Below are 18,996 nucleotides of genomic sequence, written 5' to 3'. Positions count from 1 at the left end.
TACACAACATTCGAAGGCCTATGTTTGCATCTGATCATGCACATGCCAAGGCATATTGGGTTCATCAGGCACTTTGTCGCACATTTTAAACCACAAGAGATAATATGGCCATTTGGAACCACTTGATTTGCATTAGAGTGAGGATAGACATCACCAACTTGATCAAGAGGATTGTCATTTGGAACCGCATTGGTATAGGAAGGATTAATATCAGCTTGAGCTATTGAAAGCACAAGCATGCTCATCAAAACCACAGCCCTCAACACACTAGCATCCATTTCTCCTCCCTTTCTTTGTTTTTTTTCTTGAACTCTCTTTGATTCTCGAAGTTTGTTGGTGGTGGAAGTGGAAGCTAAAGCCACAATTTATAAGGAGACCCTTTTGCCATCTATGGAAATCCCAATAATTCCTAAGCAAGATTGTAGCTAACGTGAGCAACAATGGAGCATAAATTGAAGTGATATACAATACTTTAGAGCATAACTATAGGTATAGTAATAAGCCAGTTTTATGTTCTTTAGATATATGATGATCAGTTGATTAGAGAATGCACGAATTTTGTTCTATCATTTCATCAATTTCTTTATTCTTGGTTTTCTTCCAGATTTACTGTTCCATTGATTAAATATTTTGTCTTGTGAAAACGATATTTTAGCAATTTTTAAGTTTACGTGATGGAGCAAATTTGCCAAAATTTTGCCGAATAAAACACGTATGTATTTTATTCGTATTTTTCCCTTCCATATTTTACTAACTATGAAATAATTTGAGAGGCTAAGATTATTTCTTACTTGTTGGAAGAAAAATGCAAGATTGGTATCTAATTTGTCTTGATATTAATTGGTTTTCTTGACTGCTCTGAGAGGTGAAGTATTTGGCATCATTGTATCATTATGAATGCTATAAAAGAAGAATATCAAAAAATAATACAAGCACTGGTATTGCAGCTAGGAAAACATAAATTTAACAAGTTCCCGGTGACCCGTATTTGGAATGTGTTTAAACTTTTGCAGAGGTTTAAGTCTTTACATTTTCAGGCTTTAATTCCTGTGTTTGGTTGATAATTATTAGGCAAATTAGCTGTGATACATTGACCATTGATTTAGGACTTTAATATAAATCTTCGTTTGAGTTTCCATTCAGTTTGGTTGTATTTGGCATGATATTCCGATGAGATCCTCATGTATCCTTCTTAGTGTTGTGTGAATAAAGACGATTGATTTATTGATCACCCAGGTCTTCTATGTTTCCTGCTGTTCCTGAAATTCATCCCTTGTAATTGTTGAATAATTCCTCTCTTTTATACTATTTCTTGAAGAAGAAAAAAAGTAGAAAAAACTAGTATAGCCGAGCGGCTCGGCTATACTATTTATTAATAAAAAAATGAAAAGCCGAGTAAAGCCGCGCGGCTATACGTTTTAAAAACAAATTAGAAAAAAGGAGTATAGCCGCGCGGCTATACTATTTCTTTTTGAAAAATTAAAACCAGAGTATAGCCGCGCGGCTATACTATTTGTCAAGGAAAAAATAAAAAAAGCCAAGTAAAGCCGTTCGGGTATACTAAAATTTAAAAACGGAGTCTAGCCGCGCGGCTATACTCGGCTTTTAGAATTTGTCTTGGCAAAGGTAATGGATCGAGAATAAGCGAAATATCATGGAGCATTTTAGGAAAGTGATGCGACTGTTGACTTGAAGAAAACACCGTACGAATCTATCTATATATGGTTAATTACCCTCTTTTTTTTTCAATATCCTAAAATACTCTAATATATATACTAAGATTGCAATTCAAACTTGGATGTAAGGGAGCGGGCACGCTATCATTGCCAATTGTCAATTGATCCAACACACATGTGTGATTGCTGGTATATGAGTAATGCGCAAAATTGGTCTGTCTCCAATCCAACTGATTATAAGTTTGTCACAACAGCTCTTTTTTTCCCCAGGAAATTTGATCAGGAGCAATCAAAAGGTTCGTGATCGTCAAGTAAATTTATAATTAACTAGTACTTATGGGCAATTATAAGAATTGGGGACAAGTCCTTGTGTGTTGCGTTGATTAGTAAAGGCATGATTGTGAGGGGAATTGGGGACCAGGAAAGCATGAAAGAGATAGAGAACCTCCCAGCAAGAATTGTATGGGGCATATCCATTAGCTTCTACCATGGCATATTCAGAGCCAGGTGCGAATCTTGTGACTATAAAAGGGAAGCATGAACTGATCAATCCAACATCATCAACGTACGTGGATCAGGAGGAGAGCAGATAGTTTGCATTGCACGCGTGGTTGTTGAATAACAGTGCAGTCCTCCTATGGCAAGGAGAAACATTGCATTGCATACACATAAAATATATCACACATGCTTTCTACTTTGCCAAAGGAGAATTGCCCTGCCATTCACTCCACGAAGGCTTAATCGCTCATGTCGTCTTCATCAGGTCCCCAACCAAGTAACAACTTTTTCTCTCAGTACTTCTAGATCTTTGTTTTCCAAGTTCATAATTTTGCATACATGCATGATATACCAAAATACTCTTGAGAAATGTAGTAGAGTACCTAACATATTACTAAACAAAACAAAACATGTCGACCAAGATACTAAGTGTCTAAAGCTCTGAACACGCTATATGAGTAGCAAATATGTCAGGTGAAACATATCAAAATACTACTATCCTAATGAAGTATGGTCATGATCCTCATCATCAACATGCTCGTCTTTGGTGTTACTAGAAAATCAGCTGGGGGTGGTACAAACCCGGGAACTATGCTCGATGTCTGTTGCACAAGTTTCTGTAGATAATTCTGAGTTGCCTCTCAAGTTGTCCTCTCTGCTACTAATTGATCCTCCAATTGTTGCAACCTAGTTGATGATGCTAAGGACGGAGAAGAAGATGTTTTGGACCCACAAACTCTGCCAAATCCCAACCCGCGTTTCTGCCTACCTGGCTTCTTCCCAAGTACATCCATCACAATATTATGCCCAACATCTTGATCAGTAATTGACATCTCATCTAGAGGGGTGCCCTCAGGATACTCCTTTGCTAACTCTTTAAGATACTCATTCTTCTTCGCCACCATCTCATCCTTTAAAAATAAAATAAAAACATGTTGCAATGATTGTACATTGAATGGTTGAGATTGCACAATAAATATACAAACACTTACATGTTTAGCTTTGGCCGTCTCATTGGTCCATTGCTTGTTTTTCCCAGCATAGGCCTTCTCAAAAGCGTCTATCTCTGCAAATTGAGAACCCTCCTATAATACCAAAAGAAAAAAAAATTTGTTTGTCAAGATTTGAAACACTGACAATCAATCTTATATAAAGATGAGTAGCAGAATATTTTCTCATTTATCATATCAGATTTCCACCACCCACTATCCAAAACCATGAAAAATATTCATCAAACAAAAACCATGAATATGGTCCCAAAATCATGTATGTAAATGTTGACGGCAATACACAAGAATTAATTAATTATATAGTCCTTAAGGTGACCATCTTAGATTCACATCCACAAATTCGTACAAGAAAGCATGGCATCCTCAACTCACAACCTCATGAACACATGGCATCATCACTAACATAAATGAGTTTTTCTCAGATTCACATCCTCACATTCATACATGAAAACACTGAGCCATAAGGAAAGAAAATCACACAACTTTGCTGCAAAACAGTTGCAGTTGCAATGAAGCTATTAAATATTCATAATATTGCTGCTTTGGTGTCCAGTTGCGTGGGGATCCTAAACAAGTTTGAGAGCTATGAGATTCATCATATTTATAGGGAGAAGAACACTGTTGCAGACAGATTGGCTAGTTGGAGTCATAACTTGGATCTGGGTTTGTATATGCTTGATGAGGCTCCTGATTGGCTTCGCTCTGTGTTGGTGGATGACCTGCTGGGGTTGTCTACACCTCGTATGATTTGTGTTGTTTAGTTTCTTTGGTTGTTGGAGGTTCTTACCCCTCCCTTGTTCACCAAAAAAATAATATTCATAATCCAAATGCATCATATCAATATAAATATGCTTGATTCAATGTACAAAATGCAAATAATTGGATGATGTTCATAAGTTGAAATATTACATTGTCAAATCAAACATCAAATTGCCAAAAACCAATATATAAACTACCTCTGCACACTGCATCACAATGTGTGAGAATGATAATGAACCAGCACGATGCTCCATTTTCTTTTTAGACTGGTTTGCTTTATTGGCATTTGATGCTCTCTACATAGTTGCAAAATTCCAAAATTTGTCGGTGCAATACGATATGAAATTAATATTAAGAGCAGATTTCTTATTTATTAAGTAGTGCAATAATATAACTACCAAAAAATCCTGCGACTGAAAGTGCTCATACAGATATTTCCATTCATGCACTGCATTTCTCTGAATTATCTCCAATGGTGGGTTGGCCAAAGCCTCCTCAGGAGATGAGAAAGGCTGAAAGTGCTTATGCAACTCGTGCTTGAAATCCCTAAAACGCCTAGCCATGACTAAATCAATATAACCACGAGGACCAACAATATCCAAGTCTATATCAAAGTTGACCTGCAATTAATTAAAAAAAAGTGTAACAATTAAACATTGCATTTGGAGAAAAGTAAAAACAAATCCTTAATTTTTAACATAATTCTTGACAAATTTATTTGCCGTCTGGATCATTCCTCTCATCTGAAAATTTTCGCGGGCTCACTCACTCATTCATCAAAGTTGTGGCAGCAAAACTCATACTCCACCGGTACCGGACAAAAGTGGATGTTTGTTGGGCAAAAGACTAATTTTCTTGTAGTGTACACAAAGTATATCAAATAAAATAACGACTTCTATCATGACAAAGAAAAGTGCTACATACCGTATTTAATTATATTTTTGGAAACACGAAACATAATGCATTATTATTATTATCTTATTCTACATTAAGACTTTTGCTTACTGTTTATCGTGCTCTAATTGGAATGCAGCATGGCTTGAGTCGAAAAGCTACATCGATTAACTATTCAAATAATAACGTTGGTGGGTAACGTTGTTTGCTATTTTAATTGGAGATTACATTAGTTGAGAGTATCTCACATTGTAGATGAAAGTCTAGCATAACGAACTTAAAAATATTAGGCCTCCGCCTATTACTAATTAATTTTGGATTGAATTATTTTACATTCTTTTTTATGGTAAATGAAGCTTCATTCAGAATTATTTGACCCAATAATCTTTAAGTTTAGCTTTAAATGGTGTACTGTCAATAGGATTAAGATTTAAATCAAGTATTTGGTGCTTACGCTTAAGCTTTTAATTAGTGTTGCAAGAAAATCATATACAATGTGAATGGTTACTATGATGTTGTATATGTAATGTGCTCTTTCCAAGCTAGTATACTAGCTAGTGAGTGATACGTTGTCTAACAAAATCAATATAATTCCCACTTTTGGTTAATTAGCTTAACCAAAACATATAATTAATCTATAGCTTTTCCAAGTGTGGGAATCATATGTAAAACTTGAAGGGGAAGTGTCAACCTGCAGAAATGAAAGGTATTAATTCATATTGAAATATGCCTCATTTTACGAATAAGAAAAAGGTTAACAAAGAAAACTCAAAAAGACATTGAAGATCCAATGGAATGTTTCCTCCCTCACCCTTGTGGGAAATCTCATCCAAATGTACACATCATGCATGCATGCATCCACACACATATATATACATATATATACATATGTACGTACTGCTTCTGTACGGGAGGCCATACATATATATATGTATAGATACGTAGACTTTGTACGTAATGTAATATATGGACTAAACTTCAAAGTGCAATAGAGATGGCCAAAATATCGAGATGGAAGCGACAGGAGAGGGGAGGAAATTAATTTTGGACCACGTCACATGATGGAGAAAGGGAACCTATCTATATATATAGCTAGCGCCATGAGGAATATCTAGACCCAGCATATGCTGCTGCTGCCTTCAGCATATCCAATAACCTTCTATTTCTATCTATTTCTAATTTTCTTCATGTTCTTTTCTGTTATTGTCTGAGAATTTACACAAGGTCAATCATTTCGTACAATAGGTGTCAAGCGGAAGTGCAGAGATGTTTGCAGTAACACAATTTTGTTAATAATTCAATATTTACCAGTGCTAAATGTATTAATTAAGTTGCTGGCTTCGCATGAAAAACGTATTATTAATATAATTACCTTTAATTCACCAAGAGGTTGAGTTTGAATTAATAATTAAGGTAATTATATTAGGAAATCTAAGTCTTCTCTTTCGCCATGAAAGTTTGACCCACATATCATGCCTATATATAGGTCTATAGTTTGATGGAGTTGTTGCAATTAGCTCCATTCTCTTGAGCCTTGTACGTGTTTGACAGGAAGAAAGGCTGAGAGATGGAAAGAGAGGGAGGAAAAAGGGAAATTATTGTATAATACTATGTGGTCTTATGAATCCGCTCAAATTATATAAGACATCCGCGTATGGATGGATCTCACTTTTAGTAGAAGAGAAATTATATATAGTATAATACTGATCTAACTATAGTTGATATACATGGCTATGTTTAAATCGTATAATCTTTGTAGAAGTAAGGTTAGACAATTAATCAGGATTGTTTTTTGTCTCCAAGAAACATGATCATATACATTTGAAGTAACAAGTGGTTTCGACCTAGCTAGCGATCAAGAATATATGAACATTAAAAAGACAATCTTTAACACCTAAACCATAAATTGTATATGCATGTATATTTTTGGTTGGATCCGTAACAGCAGTTTGGCATGTTAATTTTTTAGCTATATGTGGTCGTCTTGAAAGGGAGATATTATAGAACAAATGATATAAAATTGGCTTTTCATATCTTTTTCAAGCGGAGCGTCACACAGCGGCCTGCCTTTGCCTGCTGAAGATTGTTATGACGAAAACAGAAACCTGAAGAGGATAATGGGAGATCATGATAACTAGAACAACTGATGATATTAATATCTCATTAATTTATATAATATGTAGCCATTTCTCTCCTCTATATGGATATTGCTTTGTGTAAGTTAACCATGTCCTAATTATAGTCTGAGTATTAATTTATAAAGGGAAAGGGGGAGGGGACCATGAGAGCAATAAAAACAGCTAGCAGAGAATAGAGAAGCTCAGGAGAGAATGATGCCTGGCATATACCGATGGGCCTCGATAGAATATCCATATCTGATGTGCGAATCACACCCCCAGATAAAAACCATGGCATGCAATTCAACTTCCTGCAAGCAACGCAAATTCATCAAGTAGTATGCATGCATGGTGGCCAGTACTTAAAGGTAGAGATGAATAACAGGGCAACTTTCCTTTGGCAGAAATAATTATATATATTGCATTTACTCTTAAGTACCGGCACCGAATGCTTTCTGCCAAAGGAGAATTGCCCTGCCATTCAACTGCTCTACCAATGATCCATCCAAAGCAAACCACTCGGTATTCATGCACTTCGATCAGCTTCATATGTATATCTATCTAGTAAGCATCTTTGCATTTTTATTTTCTCTCTATTTGTTGCTTCTGTTAATGATCAATTTTTTTTATTGCTTTGGCTGGGCAGCGATGTGTTTTTTTTTTTAACAAGCACTTGAATCTCATAGGGGGTGCAACTGTGCAAGGAAAAGTTCCTAATTAATTTGAAGTCTCATATGGAGATTAGATTGTGTTCAAGTCTTGCGGGGGATGATGTGATACATTTCTGCAACTTCAACTTAAGAAAGTCTACTGAAGCTCGATAATTGCAACAATGCTAGACTGAAATATTGATCGATAATTGCAACAATGCTAGCTGAAATACTGAAATATTGATCCATAATTGCAATCGAATTTCTACTGAAGCTCTGCGCATGCAGCTCAAGAACCCTAACTAGTCTTGGTCTGAAAGCTATATCGATTTCAACAAAAGAACAACAAATATTTTGTATGATCTTGGTACAAATTAGGTTGGAATCGGGAAGTCTCCAGCTTTTAGGTTTTTAAGCCAAAACCCAAGGGGGTAAAGAGAGGGATTGACACTTGTAACAATAATTTGCAATCGAATTTCTACTGAAGCTCTGCGCATGCAGCTCAAGAACCCTAACTAGTCTTGGTCTGAAAGCTATATCAATTTCAACAAAAGAACAACAAATATTTTGTATGATCTGGGTACAAATTAGGTTGGAATCGGGAAGGCTCCAGCTTTTAGGTTTTTCAGCCAAAACCCAAGGGGGTAAAGAGAGGGATTGACGCTTGTAACAATAATTAAGTTTTGGTAATTTGTAGTCACTCTATAAAACTGGATGTATCTGCTTGAAAGCTAGATATTAAAAAAGAAATTCTTTTGTTACAATAGATGAAACTTCACTAAAAAAAATTGTGCATTTTGTTTTTAGAGGATTTCCTTTGAACTTTTATATTGTCTGACGCTTCTTTCCTTCTTCTCCTTCATACAATAACTAAAACAGTTCCTAAATGGACTACTAATTCATCCACATTGCTTAATGTTTTTGTTTAATTGAATTACGACTAATTGCGAGCCTACAAAATTGCAATGGCATGGCATCAAAGTTATAGAACAAATTAACGATAAAGTTTCCTACAAGTCCCCGCACCACGTGTGTGTATGTGTTTTTTTTTCCCTTCTTACTAATAGAAAAATGCTAACTTTATTTATTCGCAGATTTTTTTACTCCATGATGTATAATTTTCAATGGCATGTCACTATCTAGTATCTTATATATTCATGATCTTGTGATACACACACACACACACATATATATATATATAGATAACATGGACATACATGTCTAAGGACAACAGTTAGAAGCTGGCTACCATGCCATTTGAGAGACTTGTTAAACAATAAATTTGAATGACTAATGAAGAAGAGATATATCTACTCAAAATCAAATTGACAACAGCATTTTCATCTGTGAAGCAAAGCTGCAGGAGAATTGCGGGGCAAATCTCCTTTGGCAGGAGGCTCAATAAGGAAATGCATGGTGCCCAACACATGCATCTTATAATTGCTGCCTGCCAATAGAGAATTGCCCTGTAATGCAACTGCAGCAGCCAGCTTCTCAGCCACTTCTAAGTGATGCCATGGAGGCCAGTTCTATTTATACTGTCCAAGATGAGCATATACAATGGAACAATGCTTCTCTTGACTCTTGAGTGATTCAGACATATGCTTTTAATCGCTTTATATCAGATCCACTAATTCCTCTTAATTACAAAAGTTCTATATGCTAAAAGCATTATGTTCCACCATTTGTTATTTATTAATTTAGAGGTTAGTAATTCAGAATTTAGATTAATTACTATAGGGTTGGTATTGCTTCGTGCCACAAACCATGGGATATATCATGATTTTTTGGATTCCTTTTGGAGTATAATCTTGATTTAGCCTATTCAAAGTATGATTAGGAGGGTTTTAATCTTTCATTTAAGTGCCTAAGTATTATGTCCCTACCTCAACCTGTAAGGTCATATATATAAAGGGTAGCTTTCACATACAGAGCATCAAATTTGAAGTTTTCTGGCTCCAATATAACAATGCTTTGATAAGGTTATCGACAAAATAGAGAAAAGATGGAAAAGGAGAAAGAGAGACAGATTTTGATGGATGCTTTAATATGGAAGATCCATATTCCATAGGCATCTTCTCCAAATCTTTTATCTCTTATGTGCGTGTCAAGTAGCACTCTCCATTTCTCATGGCTGTCATCAACAGCCAGCAGATGGTCCCGAAACGAAAGTTAATTTTTGTGTGCAGAAACTCGAGGAAGCACGCACATATGATCATATATGATCACATACGGTCACATATATATGAAATTGATATTGACCACACAAGCACTCACATGTATGGTGTATGTACTAAGATGTCACCCCTCCATCTGTAACATTTACAAGTATGATTTCTGTACATGAAATCCAACACGTGCATGATGGCCCAAACTCTTGGTGCAGAGCAAGACAAAACAGAGGAACCATAGAAGAACAAGTTGAAAAGTTTGCAGCCGTACTGACAAAACTCAACTTAAACATTAGAAACTAAACCTAGAAGTTAAACGAGTTTAAAGGGTGCTGTCAGCAGTAGTAGCATTGTAGCATGGTGCTTGATTTTTTTGTTCAATTGCTTTGAATTGAACTCCAAAAGAGTTTATTTACAATTTACATGACTTGAGTATGGTGGTATCATAAATTTTCTTTTATCATATTTCTAATTTTACTATAATAAGACGGTACGAGTTTATATCTTATTTGGAGAACAAACATTGATATGCATTGAAGCACAGAAAAGTCCTTTGAGCTGCATTTCTGTGTTTAAATATAGATACAAACATTGATATAATTTGTCCTCTCTAAGTTTTCTCCAGTCTAAAAGTGTTTTAATATTTATACAAAGCTTCTTTACATAAATTCAATATGTTACTCCAGTAGCATAACTAGGCCATGTACGCTTTGCTACTCAACATGGAGCCACCAGCCACCCCGACCTGAAGATCCTGATGTCCAATAATCACAGCTTCACCTTGAAGAGCCAAAGCTGCAATGATCCAGTAACCTGTGGCAAATACCTGTAATCATATGTACCAGCCGTTAGCATATATCCTAAAGAATAGCCCAAAAATTTCCAATAAACTGATTCCTTTTGGAGGATCTAAACAAGGTGCCCTGTCTCTGTCTGCCAAAATATCTGCAGAGTTGTACTATCAAGAAATATTACATACTAGAAGAAATGAATGTGTCTTGGTTGGAAATTAAGCAGAGATAAATTTGACAGTATAGCATTCAAAATCAAAAGTGAGCAATCTATACTAAAGAAACCACATGCAATTAACAACGAGTTCAAACTGAAGTAACAGAACTGGCGATGTGTGAGCTGGTTTCTATTCTTGTATGAGTAAGGATTTACGAGCATCAGGAGCTGTACGGTAAATGCGTGCAAATAGAAACTGCGGTAGAATTGCTGAGCAGATCTCCTTTGGCAGACTGCTAGCCTTCCTCTCATTAGATTAGGCCACTGTGAATGCATGTAGATAGATACACAGTTTGCCAATAGGAGGCTGCTCGGTAATTCTCCTGCAGTACATCAGAGCTATGGTGTTATAATGACCAGAGGCCATGGTATTTATACATGGAAATTCATGTAAGGCAGTACATCAAGGGGTCAGGTATGCTCAAAGAACAATACCTTCAAGGCGCGCACCAACTTTATTCCCTTATCCGCAATGCATATGTACTAATCATATCATCATGAGTAGAAATTAGATTTAATGTATTCATTTATCTGCCATAATCATATATATAATCTGGTTCTAAGACAGTGGTCCAACTTATATATACTTGTCCATTCTTTGAAAAACTCATCAACAAAACGCATCGATACGAATATGTGTCTATGATTAATAATAACATTAAAAAAATATATGGCAAAAGACAGTTTGCTTGCAGTTCATTGTGTGTGTGTGGGTGGGGTGTTATCCCCAAGCCTTTTCTTCGACGAGAGTTATAAACCATGTATAACTGTAACAACCCAAAAAAAAAGCAGTAAAAGAAAGCAAAAAACAAAGTTAGGGATGGAGAAGAAAAAGAATCAGAAACCTGTAAAGCTTTAGAAGAAAGAGGAGGAGGATGGGAAAGTCATTAATTGAAGAATTCTTGAGGATAGAGAACACGAAATAGGAAGATTTGATAAAACATTGATTGAGGATAGAGAAATAAGAAAGAGAAAGTCAATTAATAATTATTTTCAATATATATTTTTTCTTAAAAAATATATAATTAGTTTAGTTAATCTTAGCCATTCAATCCATTTCAATCTAATGGTTGAAAATTTGTGTCAAAAATATAGTGCCACGGATATATATGTGTATGTGTGGTCATTCTATTAACATACTTGTCCATTCTTTGTAAAAACTCATCAACAGAACACATCGATCCAAATATATATATATATATATATATATATATATATATATATATATATGTGGTCATTCTATTAACATCAGAAATGGTTTTCTTTTGCCTAAAGAAAATCACAAATAGAATGTGGATAAAAAAGAAGATAATGTACGTACAATAATATAGCTCAAAAAGGAATATATCCATCCTATTTTCCCATGGAGGGGAAGGGCTCAGCTCCTATAGACGACATGCGGGCAGTGTTCTTTACTTAAGGACTCAGAAATTCATACGAAAAAAAAAATAGCATAAAATGAAAATTGGTAAAGAAAAAAATTGCACCCTTATATCATCTAGACCTCACAAACTGGACAGACAGCAGGCAATATGTACGGGATCTATGTTTGCAACATTTTGTATTCTTGTTCCTGTCAAATGTGGACTGTTTCGTATACTCACACATGCATGCAGTGCAGATTATAGAATGAACCATGCATTGATGTTGAAAGGACATGAGCTTATATATAGAATATTTCTTTTAAAAGAATGTACAAAATCAACCCACACTTTCAATATAACAAACGAAAAAATATTATGAGAACATGAAATCTTGCATTTTAGTTCCACAAATGGATCATTATAATTTGTTGCTTGGAGCTGTGATTCTAAATAATGGACTGATGCAACTTTATTGTTGGTATTTAATGATGAACTGCTGATTATTTTCAAAACCAATCTAATATTAATGTACAACTTTCACATGCATGAGGTACAATCATCGTATACGTTTGCTGCTAGAAAATTTACATGGCAGAAATGGTCATTTACAAGTCTATGATTTTGATACTGTTGACTAAAGATGGCATAGCCATTCTTCTGTGAAGGAGTCACTGTTGTCTCTTGGGCATTTGCTAATGTCCTCAAGTACTGATATCACAAATATCAAGTTTGAAGGAGCTTCAGCCAACTCATGAAATGCAACATATCCTGCTTTGATATATTCAAGTTTGAAGGAGCTTCAGCCAACCCATGGAATGCAATTGTCTTGCTTTGAGATTCAATATAATATAATAGGAGAGATCAAAATTTGGGGGGGGGGGCAGGGCCACTCCAGGCCTAGGAATGGCTCCGCCACTGCTTGAGGTTGTAGCGCTCCAGAAACACAGATCATCACTGAAAAGTACTGAATAACCAACTAGATTTTGATGGGCATCAAGTAAAATTATCTGAGATTAAGTTGCATATCAAAAGGCACTAACTTTTGATCATATATATAGTTTCCAGAAAATATCTCGATTAATTATGAGTTAAGGCTTCCACTATACTATTCAAGATGTGCTAATAAAATAAAAAAAGTTTGTTGGAAATGTGGCTTAAATCTGTTGGAGAATCTTGAAAACTTGAGAAAGAAAATCATGCATAATACATGGTAGAACTAATATGAGGGCACAGAGCTATGCATTATGCCCGCATTAGCCATGCTTGGATTGGATCATGCAAGTGGTAACAAAGCCAAAATTAAGACTACTGTAGACGTCATTTACACTAACCAACTGCCAACTCCAATGGAAAAATGAAATCTGACAGAATAGTGGATTTAAAAGAAGAAGAAAAAAACACTAACTAAAATTGACCAATTGTGATTGCACTGGCACCGCCTTGTTCCCTAAGCAAGCAAAAGACCAGTGCAGAAGAATTGCCGAGCAAATCTCCTTTGGCATAAAGCACACTACAAGAATAATGCAAGGCTTTGCTCACTGAGGCTCAGCCGGAAGCATTTATAATTATAAGTGGCCACATGCCAGAGGAGACTTTGCCCTGTAATTGATCTAACTGCACAACCAAAGTTGAAAGTTGCAGAGAGATGCACAGGAGAGACCCTTATTTATGCTAACCCAGAGGAAGCATATCCTAAGGATCTTAAGGAACAATGCTTTCGTTTGTTTGTTGAAAAGTACAACTTTATCCATAAATCCCGTCCCACTTTTTCATGGTACAAAAACTTTAGCTGTACAGACTTCTTAATGAAGATGATTTTAAAAAAATGTAACTGTAATTAATCAACTTCTCAGTGCTAATCAGTACCCTAAATGAGAAATTAATTCTCTAATTCGTTGTTGACTCGGGTTCTTGCTTAATTACATCAACTAATGAGTCACTGTGGTTTAACAAACATGCAGTTTTACTAGCTTGCTAGGACGTGAAACAATATAAGCCAGTCATTTCTTGAAAATCTTGAAAATAAAATATGGAAAACATTCTAAATATATAAGAAGGAAGATTCAGAGCATGTTCTCAATCTATCTTTTTCTTCTACTTGGTAATGTCACCTTCATTGCTTTCAGGACCAGCCAAATGGACCTAACAAAAGTTGATTTTGTTCGAGAAAAAACTCGAGGCTGTATTCATGAATTAAACCCATGTGATGGATGGATACACACACATATTTGCAGCAACAAACCGATTCTTTTATTTTTATTTTCCGTAAAATTATATTATGATCACCAAGATCACACTCTTGGGAATTCAGACGATTACCCTAAAACCTTTATTTTGACAGTTGCATCTAAATTTCAGGAAAAATCTATTAGCTAGGAAGTTTAGACTCCTCAACATGTATGAGTTTTTAGGGTTATGTGGTTTTGGCAGAAACATGTCATGATTTTAGAAAGCTGCAGCAGGATATGCCCCAGAACTCAAGTATATCCTTTAAGACAAGACAATGCCTTTCAGAAGTAAGATGAAAGCTAAAGGAGCATATATGTTTGTGTTATCAGTGTCGATATATTCTTAATTGGTTTTTTATTAACTCTCATAATATTCTATTCGAAACCCAATCTCTGTTAGCTGAGCTTCTTTTCTGAGGGAAGAAATTAAGTAGAGGGAGGATCTGCAAAAGTAGAAAATGATATCATATTATATGTGGAAGTTTGACACTGTCATTGACAATTGTTTGTTCTTTTTGCATCCCATTATTTCAACATATGCTTTTTCGTTGTTGCTGAATAGTACTTATTAGATGCAAATAAAATAACTCAATAACCTGATTAATGCCATTAATCCAATCTTCGGCTTGTTGGACCCAAGCAAATGTTCTTTCTGAGTGGGCCTTTGATTGAGCTCTGCACTTTTAATCACCCAATTGCCACAAGTCCAATGGACTTTTAATAAATTTGGCCCACGTAAAAAACTCAAGCTCTCAACTCCCCCTAAAGCCCAAATATGAATAAATTGTTTAATGGAGGCTCTGTATAGGCTAGCGCTCTTAGATGATGTCTTATCTCTTAACAGTTGGATCAAATTGGTTAATTTTGATCCAACAGTTAAGATATGGGATGGAGTCAGAACTCGAACTTTCACTTATATGTCTGTAGAATTTCAGTCAATAATGAAATTTTTGAACACTAAGCAGTGCTCTATTGTTCATACTAGGCAGCTTTTCAGTGTACAATGCAACCGACCTGATACTTCCCACAAATTAATCAACATCTTAAATTCACGTGACATAGAATTTATTATAATCCGTTTTGAAGAAACAAACACCAAATAAGACCATGTTTTGAGACATGAATATCAATAAACAAATCTAATAGAGTCTCGTATATATAAAAGTGTAAAAGAAAAGACCTAGGCTAGGCCTGGAAAATGGGCCGGGCCGGGCCAGCCCGGCCCTAAGAAGTGTGAGCCCAAGCCCTATCTTTCACGGGCTTTTTTGGCCCTAGACAACTATCGGGCCGGGCCGGGCCAGCCCACTATGAAATATGCAAAGCCCAGGCCCTACCCACGGGCCAAACTATTTCGGGCTTTCAAGACGGGCCTATATGGCCCTTGTCTATATATATAACATTATTAAGACACAATTCCAATCCGAAAACAATAATAAATCTTCAAATCAATATAATATTTAGAGACTATGAATGCCAAGGCATTTATCAAAAATCTCAACTAAGATTTATGCTAAAATCCAATAATCCAAATGAGGATTTCGGCAATCTAGCAAGAACTTCAAATGGAAGGCCCATATACAAATGACTGACCCTGCCAAGCTATTTATAAAGGAAAAAATAATTGTGTTGATGTGTGAAGTCGATGTGGGACAGAAATAGACACCCACCCCCACTTACTCTTTCTTTTTCTTCCTTCCCAGCCTCCTCCACTTTATCTTTCTTCCTTTCAAGAGCGGGAAGAAGGAGACGAAGGAAGAGAAGAGAGCGATGGAAAAAAATAGAAAAAAGAGAGAGATATGGAAGATGACGCAAAAGAGGGAGAAGAGAAAAAATTGCAAAGACTAACAGAGGAAGAAGGAGGAAAAATAGAAAGAGAGAGGGAGAGAAGAATAAGGAAAAAAGAAATAAAAGAGAGAGGGAGAGATGGAAAGTAACGGAAGGAAGAAGAAGGGAAAAAAATAAAAAATGAAGGTGTTGGGAGGAGAGAGAGATATGAGACAAAGCATGCTCTTAAAAAATGAAGGTGTTGGGGAGATATGAGACAAAGTAACGGGCCTTTTCAAACTATTAATATTATATATAATATAACTATATTAATAAAATAAAATAATTATAATCGGGCCGGGCCGGGCTTTTAAAGGGCTTAAAAATGAAGCCCAAGCCCTACTCATTAGACTTCGGGCCGGGCCAAGCCCGCCCATTACTTCGGGCCGGGTAAGCCCATGCATTAAAAAATAGGGCCGGGTTCGGGCCAGCCCATCGGGCCCGGGCTTTTTTTCCAGGCCTAACCTAGGCTACCAACTTTTGCAGAAATTGGATGCGCTTTTGGTCATCATGTGAGTCTGGATTCCATGGACGAACAGGTAAAAAGCAAAATGCTTCACAAGAAAGCTTAGAAAATGAAAAGATAATAATGCATGAGCCATTGAGCCTCCCTCTCCCGTATACCAGTTGCGAGTTGAGAGAGATATGTCAAGAAGAAAGGGACAAAGTAAATATAGATGTGGGATATGGGAAGCCGAGCTCAAAGCTCAACACATGGACAAACAAATATCACAAAAATAAGGAGACAGCCAGACAGACAGAGATAAGGACCTAAAGAGCAGAGCAGAGCAGAGCAGAGGTCGCTAACTCATACAACAAACAAATTATAGAAAATATATCAGTCACTAGGAATGTATATATTAAGAGTAGTTATACATTATTTGCAGCTGCATGCATGGCATGGTAAATCCCAAGTGTCTCTTTGCCTTTTCGTTTGGTGAAGCTTTGCTTTGCCTAGAGTGTTGTGTTGTGCACATGCACTCTACATTAGTTCATTACATTAGTTCATATGAAGAATGAGAAATTTAATATGTTGAGAGAGGTCGATGGACATGTCTTTTCACAGTATATGCTTGGAATTTACTAGCATGCAGTGCATGCACAAAAGAATGAGATATATCAGTGCCTGGTTCAATTACTAATAGCATCAGTACATTTTGTATAAATTCTCACACATGTCGGACTATATAAATAACAATATCGATATTTATAGTAGTGGGTCGTGATTCTATCCCTCTCAAACCTTAACAACATATTTAAAATGAATGGGAAGTAGAGTTAAATTGAATCATAAAGGGAATTTGGTGACCCCTGCTAAAGGAGAAAGAACGATAAAGAATAAAACAGAATTAGAAGGTGTCAGAGCATGTGACTTAGGGCCAGTGGCAAAGCAATAGCCAACCAGCTGCAGCTGCCAGCAGCACTGCTCAATAATTATATATGGATGAGCAGCTAGTATATGCAGGGGAGACAAAACGAAACCAAACGAGAGGCCCGTGAACAAGTCTAGCTATAGTACTGTTGTTAATGCATGTCTTATGTCTCCAACCTCCCCCTCTTTCGTTGTTGACTGCCTCACTGAGTGCCCTCATGATGTGTATCTATTTGTTCTGACAGATAAAATTAAAACCCACCCTCTCTTCCCTTCTCTCTCTCTCTCAAAACGCAAATTTCATTAGAGCACTTTCAGCGGCAAAGGGGGGAAGCCTGGCCAGGAGAGGGCCTAGGCCCGCGTGACGGCTCCAGTGCGCAAGGGCATCGGGCAAGACGTGGGGCCCACCAACCCAGGCAAGCCCACAGACAAATCCATCCCAGGCAGCAAACATAATGTTGACGTCATAATAACGTCAGCAGCTAATTAAAATAATAAAAAAATTGAAAAAAAATTATACCTAAACATATTCTTTGCCATGGCAATGAATGGAAACACATTTTGGCTTTTGCAAAGGCTGTCACTATTCATGTGAATAGTAACAGTCCTTATCCTTTGCCATGACAAATGGATGGAAGTGCTCTTAGGAGAAGTAGGTGAATGGGACAAGTACTGTACTGTACATATATACCGTTCTCTTTTTGGTCTCAGTTTATTTGGATTGGCTTTTGCTTAAGCCCCCACCTGCCTTCTGCGCACCTCCTAACTCTTTCAATCCCAACAGTGAAGAATTTTTGTCTTAATCTTCATGTTTTGGACTCTTTGGCTTTTCCTTTCATTCCTTCCCACACCGTTCATTCATTTTTAAGTGTCAAGTACTAGACACCCTATCCTCCCATATAGCTTTACAATACTTCCATATTCCAATCCAACATTACTGAATGTTTGTACCTCCTCATGTAATTCCAATCCAACTCTGAAGCTCTAAATAATAATTTTACACTTTAAAACGTTCAATCATGTCGATAAATAGAATCAAAATTATAGAAAGCTAAGTGAAAATGAGATTCTCTAACGGTCTTGTCTAATATGTACTCTGACATGATAGATGTGAGTGGGTGGCCAACTACGAAGTCACATGCAAAACTAGAACTCGTTCTATTGATTTTGTATTTGGGATATTGCTTGCCTCCTTCCATGTAAGGAGATTCCTGTGAATCAGAATTTGACATATATGTAAAAATAATTCATCAGAAACATAAAAAGAAAAACTTATGCACACATGTCACATTGCTTCTGGCAAGAATGTGGGAACTCTTACTTACATAGTAAGGAGGGACGTATTTTCCTTATATTTATTACATCATTTCTCTTTTTCTTTATTTTGAACGTGGGTTATTCTTAATAAACCCTAATGTTTTTGGA

General features: G+C 36.3%; 1 protein-coding gene across 1 annotated transcript; it reads right to left on the bottom strand.

The window, feature by feature from the left end:
• Positions 1-2,731: 2,731 nt before the first annotated feature.
• On the bottom strand, positions 2,732-4,677 carry LOC148295291 (uncharacterized). Its single transcript, XM_088252456.1, has 5 exons — positions 4,666-4,677; positions 4,342-4,563; positions 4,138-4,239; positions 3,167-3,256; positions 2,732-3,085 (listed from the first exon to the last, which is right to left on the bottom strand). The coding sequence occupies exons 1-5, from the start codon at positions 4,675-4,677 to the stop codon at positions 2,816-2,818; spliced, it is 696 nt and encodes a 231-aa protein (XP_088108582.1). The 3' UTR covers positions 2,732-2,815.
• Between the last annotated feature and the right edge of the window lie 14,319 nt (positions 4,678-18,996).

This window comes from Prunus avium, chromosome 4 (assembly GCF_965620075.1).
Source record: "Prunus avium chromosome 4, drPruAviu1.hap1.1, whole genome shotgun sequence".
NCBI lineage: Eukaryota > Viridiplantae > Streptophyta > Magnoliopsida > Rosales > Rosaceae > Prunus > Prunus avium.
Note: the sequence above shows the minus strand (reverse complement) of the source record. Positions and strands in the feature narration are given on the sequence as shown.